This window comes from Cynocephalus volans, chromosome 4 (genome assembly GCF_027409185.1).
Source record: "Cynocephalus volans isolate mCynVol1 chromosome 4, mCynVol1.pri, whole genome shotgun sequence".
In the NCBI taxonomy this organism is placed as follows: Eukaryota; Metazoa; Chordata; class Mammalia; order Dermoptera; family Cynocephalidae; genus Cynocephalus; species Cynocephalus volans.
In genome coordinates, this window is record NC_084463.1 from 47,553,761 (window position 1) to 47,580,997 (window position 27,237).

General features: G+C 42.6%; 1 protein-coding gene across 1 annotated transcript; it reads left to right on the plus strand.

The window, feature by feature from the left end:
• The first annotated feature begins 15,610 nt into the window (after window positions 1-15,610).
• Window positions 15,611-25,584, plus strand: LOC134376096 (death-inducer obliterator 1-like). The gene is made up of 4 exons (XM_063094771.1): window positions 15,611-16,446; window positions 17,209-17,530; window positions 19,461-19,673; window positions 25,162-25,584. Exons 1-4 carry the CDS (start codon window positions 15,611-15,613, stop codon window positions 25,582-25,584), a joined length of 1,794 nt encoding a protein of 597 aa, XP_062950841.1.
• Window positions 25,585-27,237: the final 1,653 nt, after the last annotated feature.

Here is a 27,237-nt window from a genome sequence, read left to right on the forward strand (position 1 = left end):
TGCAAGCAAGAAGAGAGTGGAGTCAAATATTCAGTGTTGGGAGAAGAAACCCATCAAACTAGATCAGAAAATAGAGTGGGATTTAACAAAACAACTCTAAATAACACATGGGTCAAAAAAAAATCTCAAGAGAAATTTAAGAGAATTTTTAACTAAATAAAAATGAAAACCCAACTTATCAAAATTTGTGAAATACAAGAAAAGCAGTTCATTAAAAAAGTTTATGGCATTGAATTCATATATTTAAAAAGAAACATCTAAAATTAACAATGTAAGTTTCTACCATTGGAAACTAGAAATAAAAGGAGCAAACTAAATCAAAAGAAAACAGGATAAAATAATTAAGAATTAGAGCAGAAAAAAATAATATTGAAAACAGGAAATAAACAGAGAAAACCAACAACAAAAAAAAATCTGGTTTTCTAAAAAGATCAGTAAAATTTATAAGGCTACATCCAGGCTAACTAAAAGGATAAGGACACAGTGCAGAAATTACTAACATTAGCAGTACCAGGATATTACTACAGATCCTGTGGACATTAAAGAAATAATAACTACTATGAACACCTCTCTGGGCACACATTTGATAACACAGATGAAATGGATCAATTCCTCAAAAGAAACAATTTGTCCAAACACACACAAGAAATACACATTTGAATAGGCTTACATTATGAAAATTGAGTGAATAAATAATAACCTTCAAAAGAAAAAGCACTTGGCCCAGATGTTTTCACTGGTGAATTCAACCACATATTTAAGGAAGAAATTACACCAATTTCCTATAATATATTTTAGAGAACAGAAAATGACATACTTCTCAACTTATTCTATGAGGACAGCACTGCCACAATACCAAAACCAGACAAAGATATGACAGGAATAGAAAACTACAAACCATTATCTCTCTCATAAACATACATGCAAAAATCCTCAACAAAATATTAGCAAGCCCAAGAATTATGCAACATAACAAAGTGGTATCTATTCCAAACACACAAGGCTGGGTTAATATTTGGACATAAATTAACTTAATCCATCATTATCACAACACTAAAAAGGAAATTATCACATGATCATAATAATAGATGCAGAAAAAGCATTTGAAAAAATATAGCATCCAACATGATAAAAAGAAAAAAACTTTAGTAAATGAGGAATAGAATCTTCTGCAATTAATAAGTAATTACAGCAAGACTGTAAGATGCAAAGTTAATATACAAAAGTCAATCATTTGCCTATAATACAGCAACAACCAAGTGGAATCTGAAATGAAAAACTAGCTACTTACATTAGCACCCAAACAATAAAACAGTTTTAAATCATATAACTAATAAGAACTTAACATCCAGAATACAAAAAGAACTCTTACAACTAAACAACAAAAACACAAATAGCCTGATTAAACAATGAGCAAAAGACTTGAACAGGTACTTCTCCAAAGATGATATACAAATGTTTTCATAACGAGCAAATGGAAACATGCTTAATGTCACTGATCAACTGAGAAATGCAAATCAAAACCAAAATAAAACATTACCACTTCACAACCAATAGAAAATAAAAAGTGTTAGCAAAATCAGAATATTTGTACCTTGCTAGTGGGTCATCTTAAACAGTGCACCCACTATGGAAAATAGTACAATGGCTTCTGAAAAAAAAGAAAAAATAGAACTACCACATGACCCAAAAACCAACTGCTATGGATATATACAAAATAACAGGATCTCAAAAAGATATCTGCACATCCATGTTCACAGCAGCATTATTCCCATAGCCAAGTAGTGAAAGCAACCCAAATGTCAATCCATGAACAGACAGATTGTCGCCTCTAACCCAGGGTGACAGAGATGCAAAGGATTACTCAGAGCTCGTTTCTCCACAGCATTGAGAGGCCCAGAAGGGGTTAATTCCAGGAGACGACTTCTTCAAGAGAGAAGGAATTCCTGGGAAATAACCCGAACTAGGTTTTGTCTCCATTTTTATTGTCCAGGCAAGAAAGTTACAGAAAAGAACACAGGTGAAAGTCATAGTGAAAACATACACAAACTGGCTACTTGACAATTTTCATTAAAGCAGGTGCAGCTTAAAAACGTTTTAAGCAATTTACCATCAAAGGAGTCATAAAACTAAGCTCTGTGACATACTAAAAAACAATGAGATAATCGTTATAGCAACACTTAGTTCCCTAGGAAACTTAAAGAAACAGCTGAAGGTGAAATGAGGAACAGCCACTAATTGGCAGAGTAGCCTTGACACTTTTAGCACACATATTTTCCCATCATTAGATTTAGCTGCACCAAGGACACCTGCCCTCAGAACAAGCACTTTCGCTGTGTTACAATTTTCATATCCACACCAGAGACTTTTTAGTCCTTTGAAAGTTTTCTGGTTTTTCCCAAGCTTAGCATTTCTATGTGTAATACCACAAAGTTAGGCTATTCCCTAAACTACAGGGCAGTGGCCCTTCTAACACAAAGGACTGTGACCCTACTAGGCTAAAGGTTAAAGCCTTGTGAAATACATGTGTTTTATTAATGCTAGTACCCTCCACAATAGATAAACAAAATGTGGTATATACATACAAAGGAATGTTATTCAGCCTTAAACAGAAAGGAAATCTTGTCGTATGCTACAACATGGAAGTTTGAGGACACTATGAAAAGTGACATGAGCCACTCACAAAATGAAAAATATTTTATGGGTCCACTGATATGAGTAAAATTTTTAGAAAAACAAAGTAGAATGGTGGTTGTCAGGAGCTAAAAGGAGGAGGAAATTGAGAGTCAACATTTAATGGGTACAGAGTTTCAGTTTTCCAGGATAAAAGGTTCCGAATATCTGATGCAAAACAGTATGAGTATACTTAACACCACATAAATGTTATGAAATGGTTAAGATGATAAATTTGATGTCATGTGTTTTTTACCAAAATTAAAATAAGTTATGTTTTTAAATTATTTTAAGGGCCAATAGATGAACCAAACTAAAATATTAACAAATATTTAATCAACTGAAAATAAGTTAGGGAAGGAAAAGCAGAGGATCAAAAAGCAGATGAGACATACAGAAAATAAGTAGCAAAATGATCGATCTAAATCAAATCTTATTATTAATTTGTTTAAATGAAATAGGACTAAACACTTTCCATAAGGCAGACTGTCAGCGTTGATAGGAAAGTAAGATGCAAAAACACATTATCCACAGAGCTACACTTTAAATACAAAGACACAGACTAAAAAAATGGAAAAAGATATGCTCCACAGACACTAATCCAAAAAGCTTAAGTGGAAATATTAATAGTAGCCAAAGGAAACTTCAAGACAAAATATATCACCAGAAATAAAAAACACTTTCATAATAATAAAAGGATCATATGTAAGGATAACACAACAATTATAAATGTGGCTGTGCCTAAACACAGAGCCTCAAAGTAAAATCTTGTGTTGCTTAACAACTGAAATATGTTTCAAGAAATGCATTAGGAGGCAATTTTGTCATAGTGTGCACATCACAGAGTGTACTTACACAAACCTGGATAATATAAATTACTACACACCTAAGCGGTATGTTATAGAGTACTGTTTTGATCACTGTCATATTTATGGTCTGTTGTTGACTGAAACACCATTATGTGACACATGACTACCTGAAACAAAAAACAACAGAACTAAAGTGGGAAATTGAAAAATTGACAATTATAAATAGAAAATTAATACTCCTCTCTCAGTAACAGATGGGACAACCAAATAAAAAGAAATTTACATTAGTTTCTAAATAAAGGAATAAAAATAATCTCATATTTTATGTTATGATACCACACTATGATTGTGAATTTAAAATGTTTGGTTAAGAAAGAACACAGATTCTGTATAACATTGGGGTTGGCAATAATTGATTCAATATGGTACCAAAAGCTTAAACAACAACAACAACAAAAAAAGATAAGTTGAACTGTATAAAATTAAAATATTTTCTGCATTAAATGACACTATCTACAGGGTGAAAAGGCAACCTGCTAAATCTGGGAGAATATTTGCAAAGCATGTGTCTCATAAGAGATTAAAATCTGGGAAAAAATGTATATATAAACCCTACAACTCAAAAAAAATGGACAGAAAAAGATACACAAATTGCTGATAAACACATGGAAAGATAGTCAGCATCACTAGTCCTTAGAGAAATGCATATCAAAATGACAATAAAGTATCACATTACACCTATTACAATGGCCATCACAAAAAAGCAACAAAAAACAGCAGGTTTGGCAAGGATGTGGAAATTGCAATCCTGAAGCATTACTGGTGAGAATATAAAGTGTGGAAGATGTTATGGAGATTCCTGAAAAAACTAAACATAGAATTATCATAGGAGAAATAGCCACCTGCACACCAGACTCCGGCTGCTGCTCCCCCTCGGGGTGTGTAATGGCACTGGCAGGGATCTAGCATCTTTTGCTCTTTCTATATCATTGGAATGTTTTACAATTAGAATACATTCATTCATTACTTGGGTTTAAAAAGGATAAAAAAAATTTTTTCCAGCTTTATTGAGGTATAATTGACGAAGAAAAATTGTATGTATTCAGGTATACAACAAGATGATTTGGTACAGATGTACATTGTGAAGTGATTTCCACAGTCAAGTTAGTTAACAAACCCATCATCTCACAGTGTTACTGTTTTGTGGGGGGAAGGGGATGTGAGGACACAATATCTACTGTCTTAGCAAATTTCAAGTGTACAATACAGTGTTATTAAGATAGTCATCATATTATACATTAGATCCCCCCAGGACTTATTTATCTTATAACCAAAATTTTGAAAAAAAGATGAAAACATTTTAATAATCTCTGAGAACTGTAAAATAATAAGTGCTATGAGGTGTTCTTGTTCATTCTATTATGTGTGTGTGTTATTCTATTTTTCATGTGCACCATATTCATTCAATAATTGAATAATTCAACTCAAGAATTAGTCTAGGCCTTCCTGTGTGTACTAGTGGTTGGGCTCATGTCTCCTTCTCTTTGCTGTCCTTGCTGGATGCCATGGTGGACTGCAGGAGCTACTTGCTCACAACCATCTTTCATTCCTTCTACCCTTCCTTCTTTTCATACTTCTCCAGTGCTAATGAGGAATTAAGAAAGTCACACAGAGTGGTGCCACTAAACAGTGTAGTCTCTCTAGCCTCCAAGATGGTGTCTCCTTGTAATCTTTCTCTGCAACAGGCTCATGTTTCTTCTCAAATTCCTTCACGTCTGGCTAAGAACAATCTGTTTTTCCTACATTTGTCAAGTTGCTCGAAATTCCTAATGCCCATTCATGTCCTTTCCAAGGACTAGCAGAGCAACCCTTGCTTGTCTTTCATCACACTCCCTCTGCACGTGAGGTAAAAATTACATTCAAGTAGAACCCTGGCTGTCCATGCCCGGAAAATGGAGACTTTGGCGAGACTCACTTGCCTGGATCAGAGTGGGAATGAGGCTGAAAATCAGGCCTGAGCACGTTTAATGATGTGCAGAAAGAGAGGGGCCTCTGCCCGCACAGGCAGATGTACACAGCTGTTAACGGAGAAGTCCCTAACACTGTGACCAGCGCAGAGAAACGATCCCCTCCAATGCTCCCTAGTGGAGCTAAGCAATTTTTTGTTGATCGTGCCTTTGAACTAAGGTCATTAAGTATACAACAGATGTTCCTCTGAGGGAAACAGACTTATAAAGTCAGGAACACAGAAGGGACCTAATGGTTTACCGGGGGTGGCGCATTAAGTTCATAGCAGTTTAACTCCTTTCAATGTTAAACAAAACAATGACGCAACTTTATGCACAATAAACACCTGTCAAAACAATCATCCTGGGCAGTGGAGGTCCTTTCAGTCATTCTTCTTCTAAGGATAAACCGAGGGCACAAGTGACAGCCATTTCTGGCTTTTCCATGTGGTTGAAGCAGTTAGTGTGTCAGCCTCAGCAATTTGAGGCTGAATCATCCAGGATAGTTGAAGACTGAAGCTTGGGGGTGGAGGGAGGTGCAGGCATAAAATAAAAAGGCAGACAACGTATGATCAGAGTGGCTTACTGGCTGTGCTACCTGCCATGGGTAGAATTAGTGGTCACCTGGAGCCAAGACTGACAAGGGGCTGGGCAAGTCCCACTGCCTAATAAGCCCCTCTACCATCTGCCTTCATGTGACAAACCCCACCACGAGAGCTTTATCAGTCAGACCACAGATATGTATTGAGTGTCTACAAAGTGTCAGGCACATCCATTGGGGTTCAGCATGGCTCTCTTTGGGGTCCGCTATGTAAATGTAGCTCTCCATGAGAGGAATCCTGGAGCAAAGCAAAAGAAGACTAGATTTGAATTCAGGGAAATTGGAGTCTGAATTCTAGCCCTGCATTTACCAGCTGTGCAACCTTGGATAAGTTGCTTAAACTTTCTGAATCTTGATTATCTCATTTATAAAATGGAAGTGGCCATACTCATGTCACTGGTTGTTACCAGGCTTGAGTGAACGAATGGATGAAAACCCCCAGCACAGTTCCTGGCAAAGCATGGGTGTTTCACTTCCCTTTTCAAGGGAAGAACAAGGGAACATGCCTGCCTTCAGGGAGCTTATAGTTTAGGTGGGCAGACAAGCTCCATGTGCATGGAATTCTTCCAGGCCTTAAAAATTCAGTGGCTAATAAAAGCCACAAACACTTAGGTGCTATAGGAGCTGAATGAAGGGTGGTCACTGAGTTATCAGGGACAGGTTCCTGGAGGAGTAGGCATTGACTTGGGGCTAGTGGACTTTGAAAAGGGAAAGAGAGAGCATCCCTTTCAGGCAGAACCCAGTGAGTAAAGGGACAGTGGGAATACGGAAGGCATGTTTGAGGCCAGTAGTGAGGCAGCCAGTCTGACTGAAGCTTAAGGTTCAGTAGGTAACAGGTGGAATTAAGGCTGGCTGAGGAAGTGGGACACAGATTGTGGATGGCCATGGATACCAAGTGCTGTGGTTCAAATGTACTCTCCAAAATTCATATTGAAACCTAGTTGATGTTATTAAGAGGTAGAATGGTTAAAAGGTGATTATGCCACGAGAGCTCTGTTCTCATGAATGGATTAATGTTATCACAGGAGTGGGCTCCTGATAAAAGGATAAGTTTGGCCCCCATTTTCTGTCTGTCTCATGTACTCACTTGCCTTTGCCATGGGATGATGGAGCAAGAAGGCCCTTACCAAATGTACCCCCTTGATCTTGGACTTATCAGCCTCCACAACCATGAGCTGAATAAATCTCTTTTCTTTATAAATTACCCAGTATGTGGTACTCTGTTATAACAGCAGAAAATGGATTAAGACAAGGGCTCTGCCCTTATGAATGGATTAATATCATTATTGTGGGAGTGGGTTTGTTATTGCAAGAGTGAGTTGTTATAAAAGCAAGTTTGACCCTCTGTCTTTTGCTTTCATCCTTGCTTGCCCTTCCACCTTTTGCCACAGGATGATGCAGCATGAAGGCCACCACCAAATAATGGAACCTTGATATTGGACATCCGAGCCTCTAGAACTGTGAAAAATAAATTTCTTTTTTAAATTAACTACTCAGCCTGTGGTATTTTGTTATAGCAACACAAAAAAGAGTAAGACAGAAAATTGGTACCTAGAAGTGGAGCTGTTGCCATAACAAATACCTGGAAATGTGGAAGTGGCTTTGGAACTGGGTGATGGGTAGTGGCTGAAAAATTTTGGAGTAGCAGGCCAGAAAAAGCCTAGACTTCTATGAATGGAGCACTGAGTGAAATTCTAATAAGGGCTCAGAAAAAGAGGAGAGATAAGAAAAGTCTGAATCTTCTGAAAAAATTGAAACAGACAAATACTTGTAAAAAAATGTTCACAACAGCACTACTCACAGATGCCAAATGGTGAAAAAAACCCAAATGTTCATGAACTGATATGTGCATAAATGTTGGAAAACGAATAAATAAGATAATTATGGATAGTTTTCAGTAAATTATGTATATCATGGATTAATAAATGGATACGTAAATATCTCTCTAGTTCCCTCATATATATACACACACACACACACACACACACACACACACACACACACACACACACACACACACACGATAAATGGATAAATGAGTATCCATATATATGTAATGTTATCTACACAAAAATAAATGAAGTACTGATGGTCACTGTAACACAAAAACATCTTACAAAGTGAAAGAGGCCAGACACCAAACGTCACTTACTTTTATGAAATCTGCAGAATGAGGAAATCCACAGAGCCAGAAAGCATATGGCATGTTCCTAGTTGTTGGGTGGAGGTGGAGATGGGCAGTAACAGTTTAATCATCTTGACGTTTTCTTTCAGGAACATGAGAACGACCTCCATAAAAACACAGGCACTTGGGGTGAAGGTCCACTGAAAGTACCCTTGGTGGAGCCTCTTCACCTTTTGTTTTCTGATTGGTTGGTAACAGCAGTGAAACTATCCAATCAGGGTTTGTCTACAGGGTTCAATCAGAACGTGTCTTCCAGGAACCCTCATTTGAATACAGAGTCTATAAATGGGCTGAGCAAGCCCACACCCGGCATTTTCTCTTCTTGGAGGCTGGCTTCTGTTGCTGGACTCTGCCGGATTCTGCTGTCTTCCCCGAGGTGTCTTTCCCCTGTTCCAGGACAAAGAGTTGAGAAGCAGAGTGATGAAAGCAATGGGAAAAGCTGCCCCAACGATGTGTCCAAAAAACAGAAACAGGTTCCCCCGAGTTGGAGAACTTGGCTGGGTCCACGCGCTTCTCCATCCACTTTGGACATCTCAGGTCTGGTGAGTCTCCCCGGTTTATCGTGAGCGCGAGTTAGTGGGGTAGTGGTGGAAAGCGGGGTAAGTCTGTTCCTGACGTCCAGAGAGTAGCTGCAGGCCCTGCCTTGTTGAAGCTGCCGCCGGTGGACCCGGAGCCTCCAAACCTCAGTGCCAGTGGTTCCTGCTCCCAGCCGTGCGCGGAGCGGTGGAGAGCGGTGGGCCGGGGCGTGGAGAGCGGCGGCCCCGGCTTGGAGAGCGGCGGGCTGGGGCGCCGGTGTCGGGGTACCGCCAGCTTCTCCCATCCCTGCGCTGAGCAGAGGAGAGCAGCGGGCCAGGGCGTGGACAGCGGCGGGCCGGGGCGTGGACAGTGGCGGGCCCGCGGCGCTGGTGTCGGGGTACCGCCGGCTTCTCCCATCGGTGCGCCAGGCAGCGGAGAGCGGCGGTCCTAGCGTGGAGAGTGGCAGGCTGGGGCGTGGAGAGCGGCGGGCCCGGGCGTGGAGAGCGGCGGGGCCGGGGCGTGGAGAGCGTCGGGCCCGGGGCGTTGGTGTCGGGATACCGCCGGCTTCTCCCATCGGTGCGCCAGGCAGCGGAGAGCGGCGGTCCCGGCGTGGAGAGTGGCAGGCCGGGGCGTGGAGAGCAGCGGGGCCCGGGTGTGGAGAGCGGCGGGCCCGGGGCGCGGGTGTCGGGGTATAGCCGGCTTCTCCCATCCCTGCGAACAGGGGAGAGTGGCGGGGCTCGGGCGTGGAGAGTGGCGGGGCCCGGGCGTGGAGAGCGGCGGGCTGGGGCTCCGGTATCGGGGTTACCGCCGGCTTCTCTCATCCCTGCACCGCGCAGGGGAGAGCGGCGGCCCCAGTTGCGTGGAGAGCGGCGGGGCCCGGGCGTGGAAAGCGGCAGCCACAGCGGCGTGGAGAGCGGTCGGGCCCGGGCGTGGAGAGCGGCGGGCTGGGGCTCCAGTATCGGGGTTACCGCCGGCTTCTCTCATCCCTGCACCGCGCAGGGGAGAGCGGCGGCCCCAGTTGCGTGGAGAGCGGCGGGGCCCGGGCGTGGAGAGCGGCAGCCACAGCGGCGTGGAGAGCGGCGGGCTGGGGCTCCAGTATCGGGGTTACCGCCGGCTTCTCCCATCCCTGCGCCGAACAGGGGAGAGCGGCGGCCCTAGCGGCGTGGAGAGCGGCGGCCCGGGGCACTGGTGTCAGGGTACCACCGGCTTCTCCCATCGGTGCGCCGAGCAGTGGAGAGCGGCGGGCCCGGGGCGCCGGTGTCGAGATTACCGCCGGCTTCTCCCATCGGTGCGCCGAGCAGTGGAGAGCGGCGGTCCCGGCGTGGAGAGCGGCGGTCGCGGCGTGGAGAGCGGCGGGGCCAGGGTGTGGAGAGCGGCAGGATGGGGCTCCGGTATCGGGGTTACCGCCGGCTTCTCCCATCTCTGCGCCGAGCAGGGGAGAGCGGCGGCCCCAGCGGCGTGGAGAGCGGCGGGCCTGGGCGTGGAGAGTGTCGGCTCGGGGCACTGGTGTCAGGGTACCACCGGCTTCTCCCATCGGTGTGCCGAGCAGTAGAGAGCGGCGGGGCCCGGGTGTGGAGAGCGGCGGGCCCGGGGCGCCGGTGTCGGGGTACCGCCGGCTTCTCCCATCCCTGCGCCGAGCAGGGGAGAGCGGCGGCCCCGGCGTGGGGAGCGGTGGGCGTGGAGAGCGGTGGCCCCAGCGGCGTGGAGAGCGGCGGGCTGGGGCGCCGGTATCGGGGCTACCGCCGGCTTCTCCCATCCCTGCACCGAGCAGGGGAGAGCGGCGGCCCTGGCGTGGGGAGCGAGCGGTGGGCGTGGAGAGCGGTGGCCCCAGCGGCGTGGAGAGTGTCGGGCCGGGGCGTGGAGAGCGTCGGCCTGGGGCACTGGTGTCAGGGTACCACCGGCTTTTCCCATTCCTGCGCCGAGCAGCGGAGAGCGGCGGGCCGGGGCGTACCCAGATGTGGGATTACTGAATCCTGTGTTAGATCTATCTGTAATTGTTTGATAAACCTCTATACTGTTTGCCATAGTGGCTATGCTTATTTGTAGTCCCACAACGGTGTAGAAGAGTACCCATTTCTTTACATGTCCCCTGGCATTTTATATTCTTTTTTATCATAACCCATTTAACTGTGCTGAAATGATATTTCAAAATGGTTTTAATTTGCATTTCCTAAATGATAAGTGATGTTGAGCATTGTTTGAAGTACCTGTTGGTCATTTGTATGTCTTCCTTTGAAAAAGTGTTTCAGCTCATTTGCTCATTTTTGAACCAGGTTATTTGGTTTTTTCTTTAACGTGTACTTATTTGAATTTCTTGTATATTGTGGATATTAATACCGTGTCAGATGCATAGTTTGCAAATTGTTTCTCCCATTTTGTAGGCTTTTTTACTGTTGATTTCTTTGCTGTGCAGAATCTTTTTAGTTAGGTTTAATGCAATGAATTTACGTTTTTCTCTTAATGGTTGTGCTTTGGGGGTCTTATTCATAAAGTCTTTGCCCTCCTACTTTTTGAAATGTTTCCCTGTGTTTTGTTTTAGTAGTTTTATAATTTCAAGACAGGTATTTAAGTCTTTAATCAATTTTGAGTTGTTTTGGTATGTGGCAAGATTTACGAGTCTAGTTTCTTTTACATACGGATGTCCAGTTTTCCCAGCACCATTTATTGAATAGGTGGTATTTTCTTTAATGTATGTTCTTGGTGCGTTTGTGAAAGATTTCTGGGTTCTCTATTCTGTTCCATTGGTCCAAGTGTCCATTTTTATGGCAGTATCCTGCTGTTTTGGCTGCTAGAGATTTATCGTGTAATTTGAAGTCAGGTAGTGTTATGCCACCTGCTTTATTTATTTAGCTCATGATTGTTTTGGGTAGCCGGGATCTTTTATTGTTCAATAAGACTGTCAGGGTTTTGGGTTTTTTGTTTGTTTGTTTTTCTATTTCTATGAAGAATGTCTTTCATATTCGATGGGGATTGCATTGAATCTGAAGATCACTTTGGCTATTATGGACATTTTTACTATGTTGATTCTTCTAAGAGCATGGAATGACTTTGCACAATTTTGTGTTGTCTTTAATATCTTTTAATAGTGATTTGTAGTTCTTTTTGTAGAGATCTTTAACCTCAGTGGAACTGATTCCTAGGTATTTTATTTTCTTGGACTATTGAGAATAGGTTTACTTAATTTATTTTTCTGCTAGTTCATTATTGGAGAATAAAAACGCTACTAATTTTGGGGTATTGATTTTGTATCTTGCACATTACTGAAATTGTTAATTAGCTTTGAGAGTTTTTTGGTAGAGTCCTTAGGTTTTCCTATATATGTGATCATGTCATCTGCAAACAGGGCCAGTTTGACTTCATCTTTTCGAGTCTGGATGCCCTTTATTGCTTTCTCTTACTTGATTGCTCTGGCTAATTCCAATGTTCTGTTAAATAGGAGTGGTGAGAGTGGGCATCCTTTCCTTGTTCCTGTTATTGAGCAAAAATCTTTTAGCTTTTCTCCATTCAGAATGATATTGGTGGTGGGTTTGTTGTATATGGCTTTTACTGGCAGTGGGTTTGTTGTATTGAGATACTCTCCTTCTATACCCAATTTACTGAGATCCATTATCATGAGGGGATGTTGAATTTTGTCAAATGTTTTCTGCACCCATTGAGATAATCATGGTTTTTGTCTCTGTTTTTGTTGCTATGGTTTATCACATTTATAGACTTGTATATGTGGAACCATCCTTGTCACTCTGGGGTGAATCCCACTTGGTCGTGCTGTATAATTTTTTTTATGTGTTGCTGTATTCTGATGGGTAGCATTTGTTGATGATTTTTGGGTCTTTTTGTTCATCAGAGATATTGGCCTGTTGTTTTCTTTTTCTGCTGCATGTTTTTCTGGTGTAAAGGATGCTCAATGTGCTGAGAAGAATGTATGTTCTGTGCTGGTTGTTCTGTAGATATCTGCCAATCCAATTGGTCTATCATGTGTTTTAAATCTTGCGTTGCTCCACTAATTTTTTTGCCTAGAGGATCTGTTCAGTGCTGAGAGAGGGTTGTTCAAGTCCTCCGCCATTATTGTATTTGGGTTTATCTCTTTCATTAGGTTTAATGTGGTACTCTGATATTGGGTGCATATATTTGTGATTTGTATGTCTTCTTGCTGGATACATCCCTATAATTAAATACTAGCTTTCTTTGTTTCTTTTTATTGCTTTTGGTTTAAAATCTGTTTTATCCAATATAAGAGAAGATATTCTTGCTCGTTTTTGGCTTGCATTTGCATGGTCCAACTTTTGCCATCCTTCCACTCTTAGTCTGTGTCTTTACAGGTGCGGTGAGTCTTTTCAAGTATAAGTTGGGCCTAGCTTTTTAATCCAGTCAGTCAGTCTGTGTTTCTTGAGTGGGGAATTTAATAAGTTAGCATTGAGAGTTATTATTGAAAGGTATTGAGTTAGTCCTGGAATTTTATCAAGTTTTGTTTGAATGTTTTAGATATCTTTTGTTCCTTCCCTTTTTATTGTTTGTCTTCTGTGTGTGTTGGTTTTTTGAGGTGGGTTAATAAAGTTTCCCTTTTTCATTTGCGTTTTTGTTCTACTAGTGGGTTTTGTTCTTGTGTACTCAATGGTAGTGATTATTGTTTTTGAATTGTAGATGAAGTACTCCCTATTTCTGTAGGGCTGGTTGTGTGGTGGTGAACTCTTGCAGTTTTTGTTTGGGAAATATAGTACTTCCTCATTTCTGAAGGATCGCCATGCTGGGTAAAAGTATTCTTGGTGGCAGTTATTTTCTTTTAGTATTTTTAATATATCATCCCATTCTCTTCTGACCTTTAGGGTTTCTGATGAGAAGCCTGCTGTTAGTCTGATGGAGGCTCCCTTATAGGTGACTTGATGCTCTTCTCTTGCTGCTTTTAAGATTCTCTTTGTTTTTGAGCTTTGCCAATTTGACTGTAATGTGTCTAAGAGGATCTTTTTGGGTTGAATCTGTTTTGGGATCTTTGAGTCTCCTGGATCTGAAGAGATCTCCCTATACCTGGGGAGTTTTCTTCTACTGTTTCATCAAATATGTTTTTAATTCCTTTTCCTTTTTTCTTTCCTTCTGGAACATCCATGATTCAGATGTTTGTGCACTTTGGGTTGTCTGCTAGCTCTTAGATTTTCTTCATCTTTTAAATTCTTTTTTTTTTTTTTCCCACCTGGGTTATTTTGAGAAGACCATCTTGTGTGTTGTATGAGAATTGAAACTTGACCCACTTTCAAGATGTCTATCAAATTTGCTGCAAATTTGATGATTTGTGGAAGCAGAAAATTTTTTTTCCAAAAAGTAAAATTTTATAGAGAGAATGAGTAAGCAATTGTGATTTAGCATATGATTATATTGTAATTATAAGTTAATACTGTAATATAATAACTGCTCTGCTGTATATATTTATAAGGAGCAGGTCTCTGCATTTCATGTTATTTCTCACATTTAAAACCCACAACTTTTGAGGTCAGTGTTGCCTCCTGGATTGTGACTTGCTTTGGATCCCCAGCTGGCATGGGAAGCCCCCCTTTGTGTTTGCCACCATCATGGAGGTTCCTCTGCATGCTCTGGGGGGGTCTGGGATTTCCACACTGGTGCTGGGTCACTTTGGCAGCTGGTTTAGTTCAGCTGTGTTGGGGAGGAAGGAAGGGGTTTGGTTCTCCCCTCAGCAGCTTCTGAGTGACCAAGGAGTGTGTGGGTCAGGTTTGCAGTCAGGCAGCACCTATAGCTAGACAGGAAACTGGGAAATGACAGCATTTAGACAGAAGAAGAAAAAAAAAAAGCTTGCAAGTGATTTTAAAGTTTGTGTATTTTATATGTTTTAAGGTTTTCATTTTATACCTGTCCTTTCCATTGGATGGAATATGGCATAAACCAGAATCATAATCAATATTTAAATGTGATTAAAGACTGGACAGCTTGGAAAATAATTCTCATGGTACCGTCTTCTTCAGGTTTTGTTGGTTTAAACAAGAGTAAAAGTTTCACAAACATGACCCTTTAGAATATATTAGAAAGTGAAAGAAAAAAAACAGAGAAGAATGGTATACCTTAAAGCTATTGTCTAGGTCAGTGTTTTCTAAGTGTCTAAAGTTATCTGTCGCTGCGGACAATATCCCTAAAACTCAGTGGACTAAAACAAGGCCCATTTCATGTCTCTGAACCATGTGGAATCAGGGTGGTCCTCCTCCCACTTGGCATCCAGGAGGGTTACTGAGAAGAAGCTAGAGTCAGGGCTGCTGTGGAGGGTCCATGGCAGTGTCCTTCCTGGGCCTGGGTAGGGGTGGCTGAAAGCTGGGCTCAGCTGAGCTCCTCCCCTCCACGAGGTCTCCAGCAGGGGGTGGTCAGCAGCCTAGGGCTCCAGAGCCCAGAGTGGACATGGCCAGTCCCCTTGTGGGTTGTCAACCTCGCTCTTGTGATCGTGTCCTTACCCCACTCATGCTGGTGCTTACTTCCTATGTTCTCTGCTCCATGTTCTGTAAAGCCTTGTCCTAAGCAGGTAAATGGCAGCAGGACACATTTGACTTGCTGACTGTCTTTTCCTGCTAAACGTTAGATATGTAACTAATTAAAGTTTCCTTAATGAGTCTCTTGAAATCATCTCACATGCCACACTTCATGAAACACTGATTAACAGGACTGACTTCTGCACCGCTCCATGTCTTGTAGATAGAAGGTGGATGGTTCCATGTCCTCTTATTTACATGTAGGCAGGTTGTGCTCCCTCTTGTGCATGGTTGAGTTTGTGTGATCTTTTCACTCAGTGGCTTGCTGCTAATGATGTGATGACATTTTCTCATTAGGTATGGAAGATAAAGGTGACCCAAGCAGTGCGGAGGCACTTGAGACTATCAAACCCACAAGGAAAGGCTTCAGCCAAACCCGGGGATTTGGAAGAACCACTGTTGCTAAGCGAGAGGGTGCGGGAGACATGGAGGCAGGCTCACTGGGGCAGCAGCCCCCACGGCAGCACAGCCTGGCCCTGGGACGCACTGGGAGGCAGCCACAGCGCACCGAGCGGGTGGAGGAATTCCTTACAGCAGCTCAGCACCAAGGAAGACAGAATGTTCCTGTCTCCCTTGCGGATTCCAGTGAGCCAACGTCTTGTCCAGTCCCAGATGTTGAAACTGCCTTGGAAGGGAGCGTAGGAAGTACCTCTGAGATGAAAAGTGGCCCCCACTCTGGTTCCTTGAGTGTACAGGAGCGACCTGCCTCTTCTGGAAAGGCCACAGGGAGCAAGGAGAAGGAGGACACCTCCGAAAATGACAGTGATGGCCTGACTTTGAAGGAGCTTCAGAATCACTTTTGGAGAAAGCGAGAGCAAGAGCCACCTGACAGGCCCCTGAAAGGCATCCAGAATCACCTGAGAAAGAAGCGTCGGGAGGAGAATCCCACAGAAACTGTGCATGTCAAGGCAGGCACTGCTGTTGAGAATGCTCTGCCCAGCAAGCAAGAGCCAGAGACTGTCCAGAGGGTTGTGTCCCAGGCAGTGACCAATGACCAAGAGAATCAGTGGGAGAGGACAGCAGCTCTGCAAGTTAAAGTTGAAGAGAGCAGGGACTCGGGCAAGCCTAAGCCTGAATGTGAGCTGCACGACCCCAACACTCTGGACCGCATGTGTCTCCAGCCTCGTAACAACAGGTGGGTCATGGGAGGACAGGGATGGGCTGCCCCAGCTTTAAAAGAAATCAAGGTGACGAAAATAGTGTTTATATTTGTTTTGATTTTAAATGTTACAAAGCTAGGCTAGATGAATAATTTGTTCCTTCAAAAAAGATGAACACATCATTATCAAAAAAGGAACGAAAGGCCTGCCTAGAGCCACACCTGCTCTGTGGTAGCCACCGGACATGTGGCTGTTTACAGTCAAAGTGATGAGCATAGGAGGAGGTGAGAATCCCCTGCCCCCACCCAGCCATGTGCAGCCAGTGGCTGCCGAGTAGACCACATGTGGTCTCAGTAATCTGTCAGAGAGAGCTCCCATAGACTGTTCCTTGGGAGACAGCAGAGGGCCAGGTGCAGACTCGTGGAACCCCAGTGTGGACCTGGGGGCAGCTCAGAGTCTTCACTAGACTTTGGTGTTAAGGAATCTCTGTTGGCTTGTTGGTGGGACAAAGGCATCACTGCTGTTTTGAGGAGGCGTACACTGAAGTAGTTGGGGTACAATGCCTTGAAAGCCTATAGCTCACTCCAGCCAAAAACGGATAAAAAAGACTTACTTGCATGTTAGTAAAATCAAGAGAGGGACATATGCATCTTCTTCATTCTGTTCTCTGTACATTTCTCTATATTGGTATTTTCTAAGCAATAAAATGTTAAAACTAATTGGACTTCTTAATTTGTCAAAAAGTGAGTGTTTGTCCCTCACGTCCCATTCCTAATATCACTGTTTTATGGTTTCAGGTTTATGAGTTGCTGTGACCGATGTGAAGAACGGTTCTGTGGCGATTGTGGGGGCGCTTCTCAGGCTCGAGGAAAGCTTCTGGAAAGGAACAGGGAAGATTATATCTGCCCAAACTGCACCGTTCTGCAAGTGCAGGATGAGACTAAGGCAGAAACCACAGATCATCGAGAAACTAAATTTAGACCTGGAGATGCTGGTGACACAGAGTTTACAAGTACAGGAACAGTGGAGCAAAAATCTAGTGAAGACCGAAAGATAAAGAGGAGAGTTGAGAAAGCTGCAAATCCAAGCAGAAAGAAAAAACTCAAGCTTTGCCAGCCTGTGCGTATTTTGCCTACCAAGGTAAATATTAAGGGGTTGACCTTATGGATTCCAGACTTGCTATTGGTAGAAATATCAAGGCTAGAAAAGTTTGTCTTGGAATAAGCTAATTTTTACCAGGACAGCTGGTGCATCTGGGGTGGGGTCTCAGGAGCTCTGCCCCCGTCTCCTGCCCACACCATCTGGACAAGCATCTGTACCTACCTCATCTGCTGTTGTGGACTTAATTCTTAACAATCACTTTTATTTCCATGTTCTTGATGTTACTTATGTATTTTATGTGTATCAGCAGCATTCTTTGTCAATTGCTTAAGTGCATGTGCACCCCTATGTGCCCACACACACCTTCTCCAGCTGCCTCGTGGTTCTTGTGCCAACTCAGTGTGGGAAACCCTGAGTGGTGGTGGCGCCTGCATCAGTCCGACCCTCACTACTTCTTGTCCTCAGTGTATCACTTCTCTGTCTTGTGGCTCTTTCCTTGACTTTCCTTCCCACCTGGTTTTTATGCCCCTCTGGGGCTGTGATTGTTTATCATTTTTCCTACATATGTCAGCTTCTGCTGTTGAGAGCTGTCACATGCTGTCATCATCTCCATTCCAGTGCCCACGAGGGGGCGTGACTCAGAGCATGTTTCCCTCTGGGCCTTCCTGAGTCCCTGGCCCACCCCTACCCTGGCAGCTTGTCTTCTAACAGAGGCCAACTGAGCAGGAAGCTTTGAGGTTGCTGTGTCTCTGCCTATGAACACTCTTGCACTGTGTTAGCTGGAAGGTGGAAGTGGAGGGACTGAGCCATTTGAATAAGGACTGAACCATGAAAGTATTAAGAGGGACTAAATGGAAATATGACATTACTGTCACAATCATTAAGAAAAATTAATAGGAAAATTATCTTTCATGTCTTTATTGTCAATGTCTTTGATTTAAGCCTATATAAAATTGTATTCTCAGTAAAATAGATTCTATGGAGGAAAATAACTATGTTAATAATTTAATTTGAGAAATAAGTTTTCACTTAAGTACACTTGAGGGACACCTTCATGTGTATTTAGTCTTGACCATCAAAACAGAAGCAACCAAGTGTACTTCTTGTGCTGTGTTAGGTTTCTGTTACTGTATAACACACTACCACAAACTTAGCTTAGAACAACACATATTTATGGTCTCAGTTTCTGTACCTCTCAAGCCTGAGCGTGGCTTAGCTGGACCCTCTGCTCAGTCTTAACAGGACTGCAGTCACTCATCAGAGGCTCAGCAGGGGAAAGATCCCCTTCCAGAAGCCCAGAAGCCCTCATGTTGTTCAGTATATAAGTATGTCCCATGCAATTCTTATGGCATACTTATATAATGTTTTTTGTTTATGTGAAGTTCAGATTTAGTTGTGTGTCCTGTATATTATTTGGCAGCCTTACTCAGATCCTAACCTTGGTTGTCCCTCTCAATACAGGGCAGTTTATTTCACAGTCAGTAATATGGAGTCTCCTCTCTTCAGAAAAGGCTAGTTTTTCTTAAGGGTTTTGCCTGATGAAGTCAGGCCCCTTTCTGGTCACCTCATTTGGGGCCTTGATTACATCTCTGCACATTTGCCCTATAGCAGAAGCTGATTGTGGATATGAAATCTCATCATGTCCACGGACCTTGCTCACACTCAAGGGGGAGGGAATTATACAGAGGACATGTACCAGGGGCCGGAGTCCTGAGGGGTCACCTCAGATGGTGAGGTGAAGGACAGTTAAAATGTGAATGCCTTGCCTCAGTGAAATACATTCATATAGTTTGAATACATAAAATAACGTTTTATTCATATTAAAAATACTGTTGGTATCTCTTCATTAAAAACAGTGAGCTTGGTATTCTACATAGTGACTTTACACAGCACTTTAATGCTGAAATTGGCCAGCGCACTGTCTGAAGCTCCCTGTTTTGCTCTGCAGGTGGTAGAGGCTGCGGGCACCTCCAGGTGTCCCCGCCCTGGGCGCTCCAGTGTGGTGCAGCCCAACCTGGCCTACTGCAGCAAGGACAGTATTCTTACACATGCTGAAGTTACTATGAAATGCCTAAGTTCAGGCAAAGAACAGAAGCCAAAATCTAAGGAGAAGATCAAGATGAAGCCAGAAAAGCTCCAACTTCCACAGGATGCTGTTCAGGTAAGCTGGCTAAGACCAGCCAATTGAACAATTGGAGCAAAATTTGTGTAACAGTGTTTTCTCCCCAAGACTTGTTTTTTAAATTTATCTGTAGAATGTAGGGGACAGCAGGTACAGATGTACTGCATATAGTAGCACCTTTACTTTTGTCTTCCACCTTTTCCATGTATTTGTTTTTTATTACCCATTAGCTGAAATTCAGTCACGTAAATGAAGTAAAGCAAAGGCAGGTAACTCACTGCTGCCTGGAGAACATAAGACTTCAGGACACTGGCAGCAGTCTTGAATAAAAGAGTTGGCAGTCACCCGACGGAGTTTGTATAGAGAGTAGACACACAGGGCAGTTGGGAGGGAGGTGAGCTCTGGACAAGGCTACGTTCTTCATTGGAGACCTCACTCACAAGATTGTTTCTTTATTATTTTTATTTATTTTTTAATAGACTTTACTTTTTGAGCAGTTTTAGGTTCACAGCAATATTGAGCAGGAAGTACAGAGATTTCCCACGTATACCCCTGACCCACACATGTGTAGCCTGTCCCATTATCAACATTGCCCAACAAAGTGGTACATTTGTTACAATTAATGAAACGGATTTTCACATCATTATCATCCAAAGACCATAGAGTTCACACTTTTTTGCGTATTCTGTGGGTGTGGACAGATGTTTAATGATATGTATCTACCATGGTACTGTTGCAGACTTTCATTGCCCTGAAATCCTCTCTGCTCTGCCTATTCATCCATTCCTCCTCCATAACCTCTGATCTTTTTACTGTCTCCATAGCTTACCTGTTATTTACTTATTTACTTGTTATCTTTGCACCTTGGGAAATTAGAAAATGAACAAACTAAGCCCAGACCTAGCAAAGAATGTAAATAATAAAAATTAGAGCATAGAAAATGAAACAGAAAATAGAAAAAATGGGAAAATCAATGAAACTAAATGTTGGTACTTTGATGAAATCCACAAAACTGGCAAACCGTTATCTAGATGGACTAAGAAAGACTCAAGTAACTAAAATCAGAACCAAAAGGTGTTGTTACAACCAAATTTACAGAAATCAAGAGGGTTATAAGAGTATACTATGAATAATGGTTGGTCAACAAATTAGATCATTAGATGAAATGAGTGAATCCCTAGAAACACAGCACCTACTAAAACTGAATTTTGAAAGAAACAGTTTGAACGGAACTATAACTAGTACGATGGGTGATTACCATTTTTTGGATTGCTGCTGTAGGACTCCCTTGAGGATTTCTTACAGGGCTGGTGACGTGGTGGTAAACTCCCCCAGTTTTTGTCTGGAAAGTACACTATTTCTCTCTCATTTCTGAGGGATAGCCTTGCTGGATATGGTATGCTTGGCTGGCAGTTTATTTCTTTCAGTATTTTCAGTATGTCATCCCACTTCCTTCTGTCCCACAGAGTTACTGTTGAAAAGTTTGCTGGTAGTCTGATAAGGGCTCCCTTATAGGTGACTTGATGCTTTTCTTTTGCTTCTTTTAAAATATTCTCTTTATCTTTGAGCTTTGCCAGTTTGACTATTGTGTGTCTTGGAGAGGATTATTGGGGTGAATCTGTGTGGGGATCTTTGAGCTTCCTGGGTCTGAAGGTCCATGTCTCTCCCTGTTCCTGGGAAGTTTACCATTATTATTTCACTGGATAGGTTTTCCATGCCTTTTCATTTCTCCTCTTTTTGAACACCCTTGATTTGAATTTTTGTGTGTTTAAGGTTGCCTGCTAGCTTTCCTTTTTAAAAACATTTTTTTCTTTTCTTTTTCTCCTTTCTTTTTTTTTTTTGTGTGTGTTATTTTTCCTGCCTGGGTAATTTTGAAAAGTATGTCTTCAAGAGGGGAAATTATTTCTTCTGCTTGTTCTGTCCTGCTGCTTAAGGCTATTGGTTGTAGTATTTTGTTGAGTGAATCTTTTAGTTCCATGAGTTCTCTTCATTCTTTTATAAGGTATTAATCTCTTTGTAAACTTCCTTCCTTATATCCTAGATTTTTTCTCATTTCATTTTGCTGTCTGAGTCTTCTCTTATCTCAGTGAGTTCCTTTAAGATTGTTGCTTGGAATTCCCTTTCAGTCCTTGAAAGGACTTATTGCTGTGTAGGGTCTGGTATATCAGAATTACTGTATTCTTTTGGTGGTGTCATTTTCTTGGACTTTCTTATTTCTAGTATCTCTATGTTGATGTCTGGTCATCTGGTAGAGAATAGTTGCTTCTTCTGTTACTCTGGAGTGGGCTTTAAAGAGAGGGATGTACTCTTTTTCCAGACTCCACTGGTGGCTTTCCTTGTGTCAATGCAGTCGAGGGTCTGGTGGGCTGCCTGCATGACAGCTGTGCTACTGTGGTGGTCTTGAGCTGCTTTTGCAGCAGCCATGGCTGTGGTGGTGGCTGTGGTGGCGCACCCACGTGGAAGTGGTGTTTTGGTGTGCTTCATGCCTGCTTCCAGGCAGGAGATGCTGCCCTCAGTTCATGCCAAGGACTCTGGGCATGGCCTGCTTCTGGCTAGAGGAGACTGCCCTTGGCTTGTGCCAAGATTGTCCTGTTTTGGTACTCTGTGGAATTTGGGGAGAATTCAGGGATGGCTGGAAATCACAGGTTCTTGTCCAGGCCTGTCCTGGGGCTCAGGTTGACGTTACACTTATGACAAGCAAAGCGTTAACTAGCACTGTTTGGACAGTCTTCTTGATTATTTTCAACTGCTTATGTAAGTTTTAGGTGACTTAATTTTTAAAGTTGGTAGTTTTGAATCATAGAACTGACAAAGAAGTGGCTGCTGCTGCACCCAGGAGGAGAATGGCAGCTCCAAGCGTGCCCTGGGCTTGGCAGAGGATAAAGAAACATCATTTGTGCTCTTCTTGCATCCTGTGTCACTGCTCTCATACCTCAGGAAGGATTCCTCTGTGTCAGGGATCTTCTTGTCGCTCAAAAAGTTGGAATCCTGAATAATAGGTGCGAGTGCTAAGGGTTGGCTGGATGTGCAAGGGTAGTCAGACTGCTGCTGAGCAAATGTGGTGTGCAGACTCAGGGTGGATGACCCAAAGAAGAAATAGGATTATGACCTTTCTTTCTCAGTGAAATGAAGTGGAGGTGTACTTTCTGGCCTTAATGATTGGGGTTTTACTGATTATCCAGGAGACTTCTAAGGTCCAAGATAAGTGAATTTTATAGTTTCTTCCAGGAATATGTTATTTCCAAGTGCTAGTTATATTTCAAATATTCATGGAACCATAACATGACATAAATATGTGAGTGAGGTGATAAGACTTGACTATCTCAAGATAGGAGTATGCATTTTGGGATAGCCAAAATTTCCTGCTTGGAAGTGCTCTTCATTGTGGTGGCCAGACGCCAGATGCTATCCCCTCCTTTACCTTTTCTTTTGCTGACACACTGCTGTTACCAGATGGGGCAGGGAGAGGACGTTTTGACAGAAAGTTCTCATGAGAGGAGGGTGGCGTGGTACTAGGATATGTTGTGATCACAGCTCACCTATGGGTGCCTTCAACACGAATCTCTTACACAGCAGCCTGTGAAGCAGGAGACCTTAGGACACCCTTAAGCAGGGAGAGGAGCAGAGCGGCGTCAGTCTGTGGAGGCCGGGTTGCCCCAGCTCAACCTGGTGTCCTCCTCCTAAGTGGCGGGCAGGACATCCACCTGCACTTGTGTGCTCAGCTGTCGGTAATCAATTCCGTACTGGAATTTTGGAAGACTCACAGCAAACATATTTAGAACTATGAAAACAACACTGTGAAGTGATGTGTGATCATCTCTAAATCACAAAAAGAACAGGACAATCTTAGCACTGGTTTAAATTATAAGAAAAAAGTGTGATTACCTCTTGTATATTATGTAATGTTATCTGTAAATTGAATTTATACAGTTTGACTGATTGTATCCTTATGCTATTGAAACAAATATTCTGTCCTTCGTGAATGATTTTTCTGTAAGTTACTGTTTGTGACTTGGCTGTTTAGTTAGTTCCCCTTTGGGAATTCTTGATGGAGTGTGAGTGTGGGGGTGGGGGATCAGTGTGGGAACGTTAGCATTCCTGATGTAAGTTGTCACAACTTAGGATCTTTGGGGTAACGTTTCTTAACAAATACCTATTCTGTAAACTGATGCTGTGCCCCGAAGCTCCCAGTCTGTCTCCGTGTGACTGTCCTTCCCCACCAGTGTGCTGAATGCCTCGGCGCTTTACTTAAGCACAAGCCCTGTGTTTACAAAGACTCAAACATTAGCAAGTTTTTGATAAATTAATGCTCATTGAATTTTTTTCTAAGCCTCAAACATCTACTCTAGCTATTTCAGTCAGCATTATTGTTTCATTCATTGTAATTCTGGTACCAGAAACTAATGAATATACCTAATGGTTTTTGTGCTTTACTGATTATGATCCTATTGGTCATTGTAAATTGAGTTGAATTGGTCCTTAATCATTAACACCTAATACTAGTATATTTAGCTTAACTTATGTGTTGCAACTCATAAGTGAATGACAAAAAGGGCTGTTACCTTCTGGATATGTCACAAGAGGCACATAAGAGCGTATCTGAGATCCGTTTGTTTAAAAGACATGCTGGTCCACACACACTTTTGATCCCTGCAGGTTAACAATGTTAGTCATTGCTGTAGTGCCCTTCCCACCGCCTCCACCATGCTATTGCTTTAGCATTGTGTGTAATTTTTTATAAAACATGTAACAAGTTCTGACCGTTGGGGTGAGTTTACTCGTGAATTGGGCGCTTGGTTCTGTAGTTGGTGGCTAGGGGGCTAATCCCTCCCTTTCAGCGGCCACCATCAGGGCTGGGTAGGCCTGGTGGTGACTTCGTGGGACGGGAACCATTCGTTCTTTTGCAATAAGCTCCTCAAACACTGGGCTTTATTTTCCCACAGGATCTCCCACATGAAAGCCCTTAATAAAATTTACCTCTGAAGGATGAAAACTGGATTTAGATTCTAAAATTCACACAAATATTTTGTTTTCAGGGCTTGAGTCACCACATCCAAATATAATCCTTGGGTTAGTAATCTGTCATAAAATAAAACGTCCTTCAAGTGCTGGAGAGTTAGACAGGATTGAGAAGAAACGGCCCCGACTTCAACAGGAAGAAGTGGACGTTTCCATCTACCCCAAGATAACCGCAGCCCCGCGGTCTGAGGAGAAGCCCTCCAAGTGTCCCCTGTACCCTGCAGGCACCGCTGTCGGCACCGCACCCACAGGGTCCCCTCCGCCTCCACCCTCTCTTCCAGAAACATCAGTGTTAAAAATACAGTCATCCATCAAGCCAGGAGCTACCCGGATTGACACAGCCTCATCTAAGCGAGCAGCAGTCACTACAGCAACTTCCTGTGTCGTGTCAAATATGTGGAAAACAGCTTCACCACTGGAAGCCATCTTGTGAATTCTCTTCGGAAAGAAGAAATCATTTGAGCCCCCTGCCAAGGAGTCTGTCGGAGCTCTTCCTTCCTTCCACCAGGACTCCAACACCAAGGCAGACGACGGGGTGTCCGCAGCTCCTTGGCCAGACCCGACTATTCAGCAGTTTGGTCAGTTCTCAAAGGCTCAGGCTCTAGAGGAAGAGGAGGAGGATCAGCCGTACAGCCCTGAAGAAGAGCAGAACCTGGAGAGAGCCTTGGATGCACAGCTCGCCAAGCGAGGGACATGCCACGATGTGGAAGCGGCTCCTGAATCAGACGAGAGGGAAGAGGTGGCCTGTGACCCCGAGGATGAGACAGTCTTAGAAGCGAAAATGACCATCGAGGACGTTCCCAACAGGATGTGTGCAGACGTTAGAAGCATCTCCTCACAGAGGCCTGCAGAGCATGCTTCTGACGTCTCCACTCCCTCTCTGCTTGAGCAGCAGAAAAAACAAGCAGAGAGGAGCAGAAGAGGCAGCTAGAGGAGCAGGAGGAAGCTCTTAGGCAGCAGAGGGTGACCGTCGGGGCCTCTATGGACCACTTCTCAGTGTCCAATGCATTGATGTCACCTGGCAAAGTTCATAAAATGTGTTGAAAAGAATAGTTTTTGAAATAACTATGAACTTTTAGATGCAGGAAGAGAACATTCTGGACATCAAAAATTGCTGCAATTTTGTTTATAATTCTTTCTTACAAAATTTCACATCTTTACAATTCTGGTGGCCTTTAAAAACAAAAACCTAAATTCAATATTTCAACTTAGTTACAAAAATGGGAAGTACCTACAAAAGCATATTTCTTTTTCAGATTGTAGAGTTAGCTTTTCCAATAACTTGACTTACAAATTTTAAGGGGATTTTACTGGACCTCCGAGCTGTCCCTTCACTGACATCTCAGCTTATGTCTGTGTCTCCACAAGAGCTGTTCTCACGGGTCTTTATCAGCTCTGCCAGAGGGGTTGAGGTGCCGCCCAGGCCAGTGTCATGTGGTGAGCTGCACGTGTCCCTGCCATTCCAGCTGTGGGAGAACAGTGTTAGCAGCTCATTGTCTGCCATGTTGAGAAATGCAAAACTTACAAATGCATCTTTTGTCATAAAATTGAATTAACAAATTTCAATCAGGAAACCAAAACACATTTCTTAGTTTTCTTCAGTTTTTCTGTATCACTTTATAAATCTTTTTCAAAAAAATTATTAAAAACATCTGTCCTATAGAAATTGCTACATTGTAAATAGCAATTTATTGAAAAGTGTTTAGATTTTACCAGCCTAAGGAAACTGAGAAAGTAAACCAATTAAATGCACTTTGAAGGGGGGTTGTCTTAGGTTTGACTAATGAGGAACATTTGTCAATCTTACCGTCTGAGCAGTTCTTCCGTTATCCCAGGACAAGTGCACTCAGCTCTAAGCTGTTGTATTTGTCACGTGATAAATTTAAAAGTCTGCCATTGAAAATGGAGCAATATTTCTATCAAGTCTGAAATGGAAAATAGTGATTATTAGCTAAAGAACTACAAACTAAATAGAAAGCTTTTCACTGTGAAGTACAGGATACTGCCTGTTGTATTTTTCAAGTCCTTCTGAAGTGTGAAATAAGAGAAAACCTGGCTAATTTATTTGACTGTACAAAATACATGTTGATAATTTTTATATTTTCTTAAACTTACTTTTTCTTATGTAAAATTAACAAGAAAAGAATTTCACATGTTCTTTTGGAGTCTGTTGCATTACACATCACTACAGACTTTCACTTCATAGCACAAATTTTAAAGTTATGGAAATATGGAGAACTTATCTACTTGGGGTGTTTGTGTTATAAAACGTGTCACTAGGTTAAATTACCTTGAAGTAGGTGTCATTTCCAATATTTAATATGTTGTGAAGGTTTTGTGAAGGTTTTTTGGTCTAATTTAAATATACAAATGTAATACGTTTCTTTAGGTTTTGTTGATAGAAATTTCTGTAAGTTGTATTTATGTTGCAGAGTATTTTATCACTGTATATTGGGCTGTCAGGTTCTGTTATTTGAAGGAGAATAAATATCTACAAAGAGTTTTGTCTCATGTGTCTTCACTCAGCATTTTTTTTCCCTAACACTGGGCAGTTAGAGGTTGGACATGGGCACCTGGACCCCCA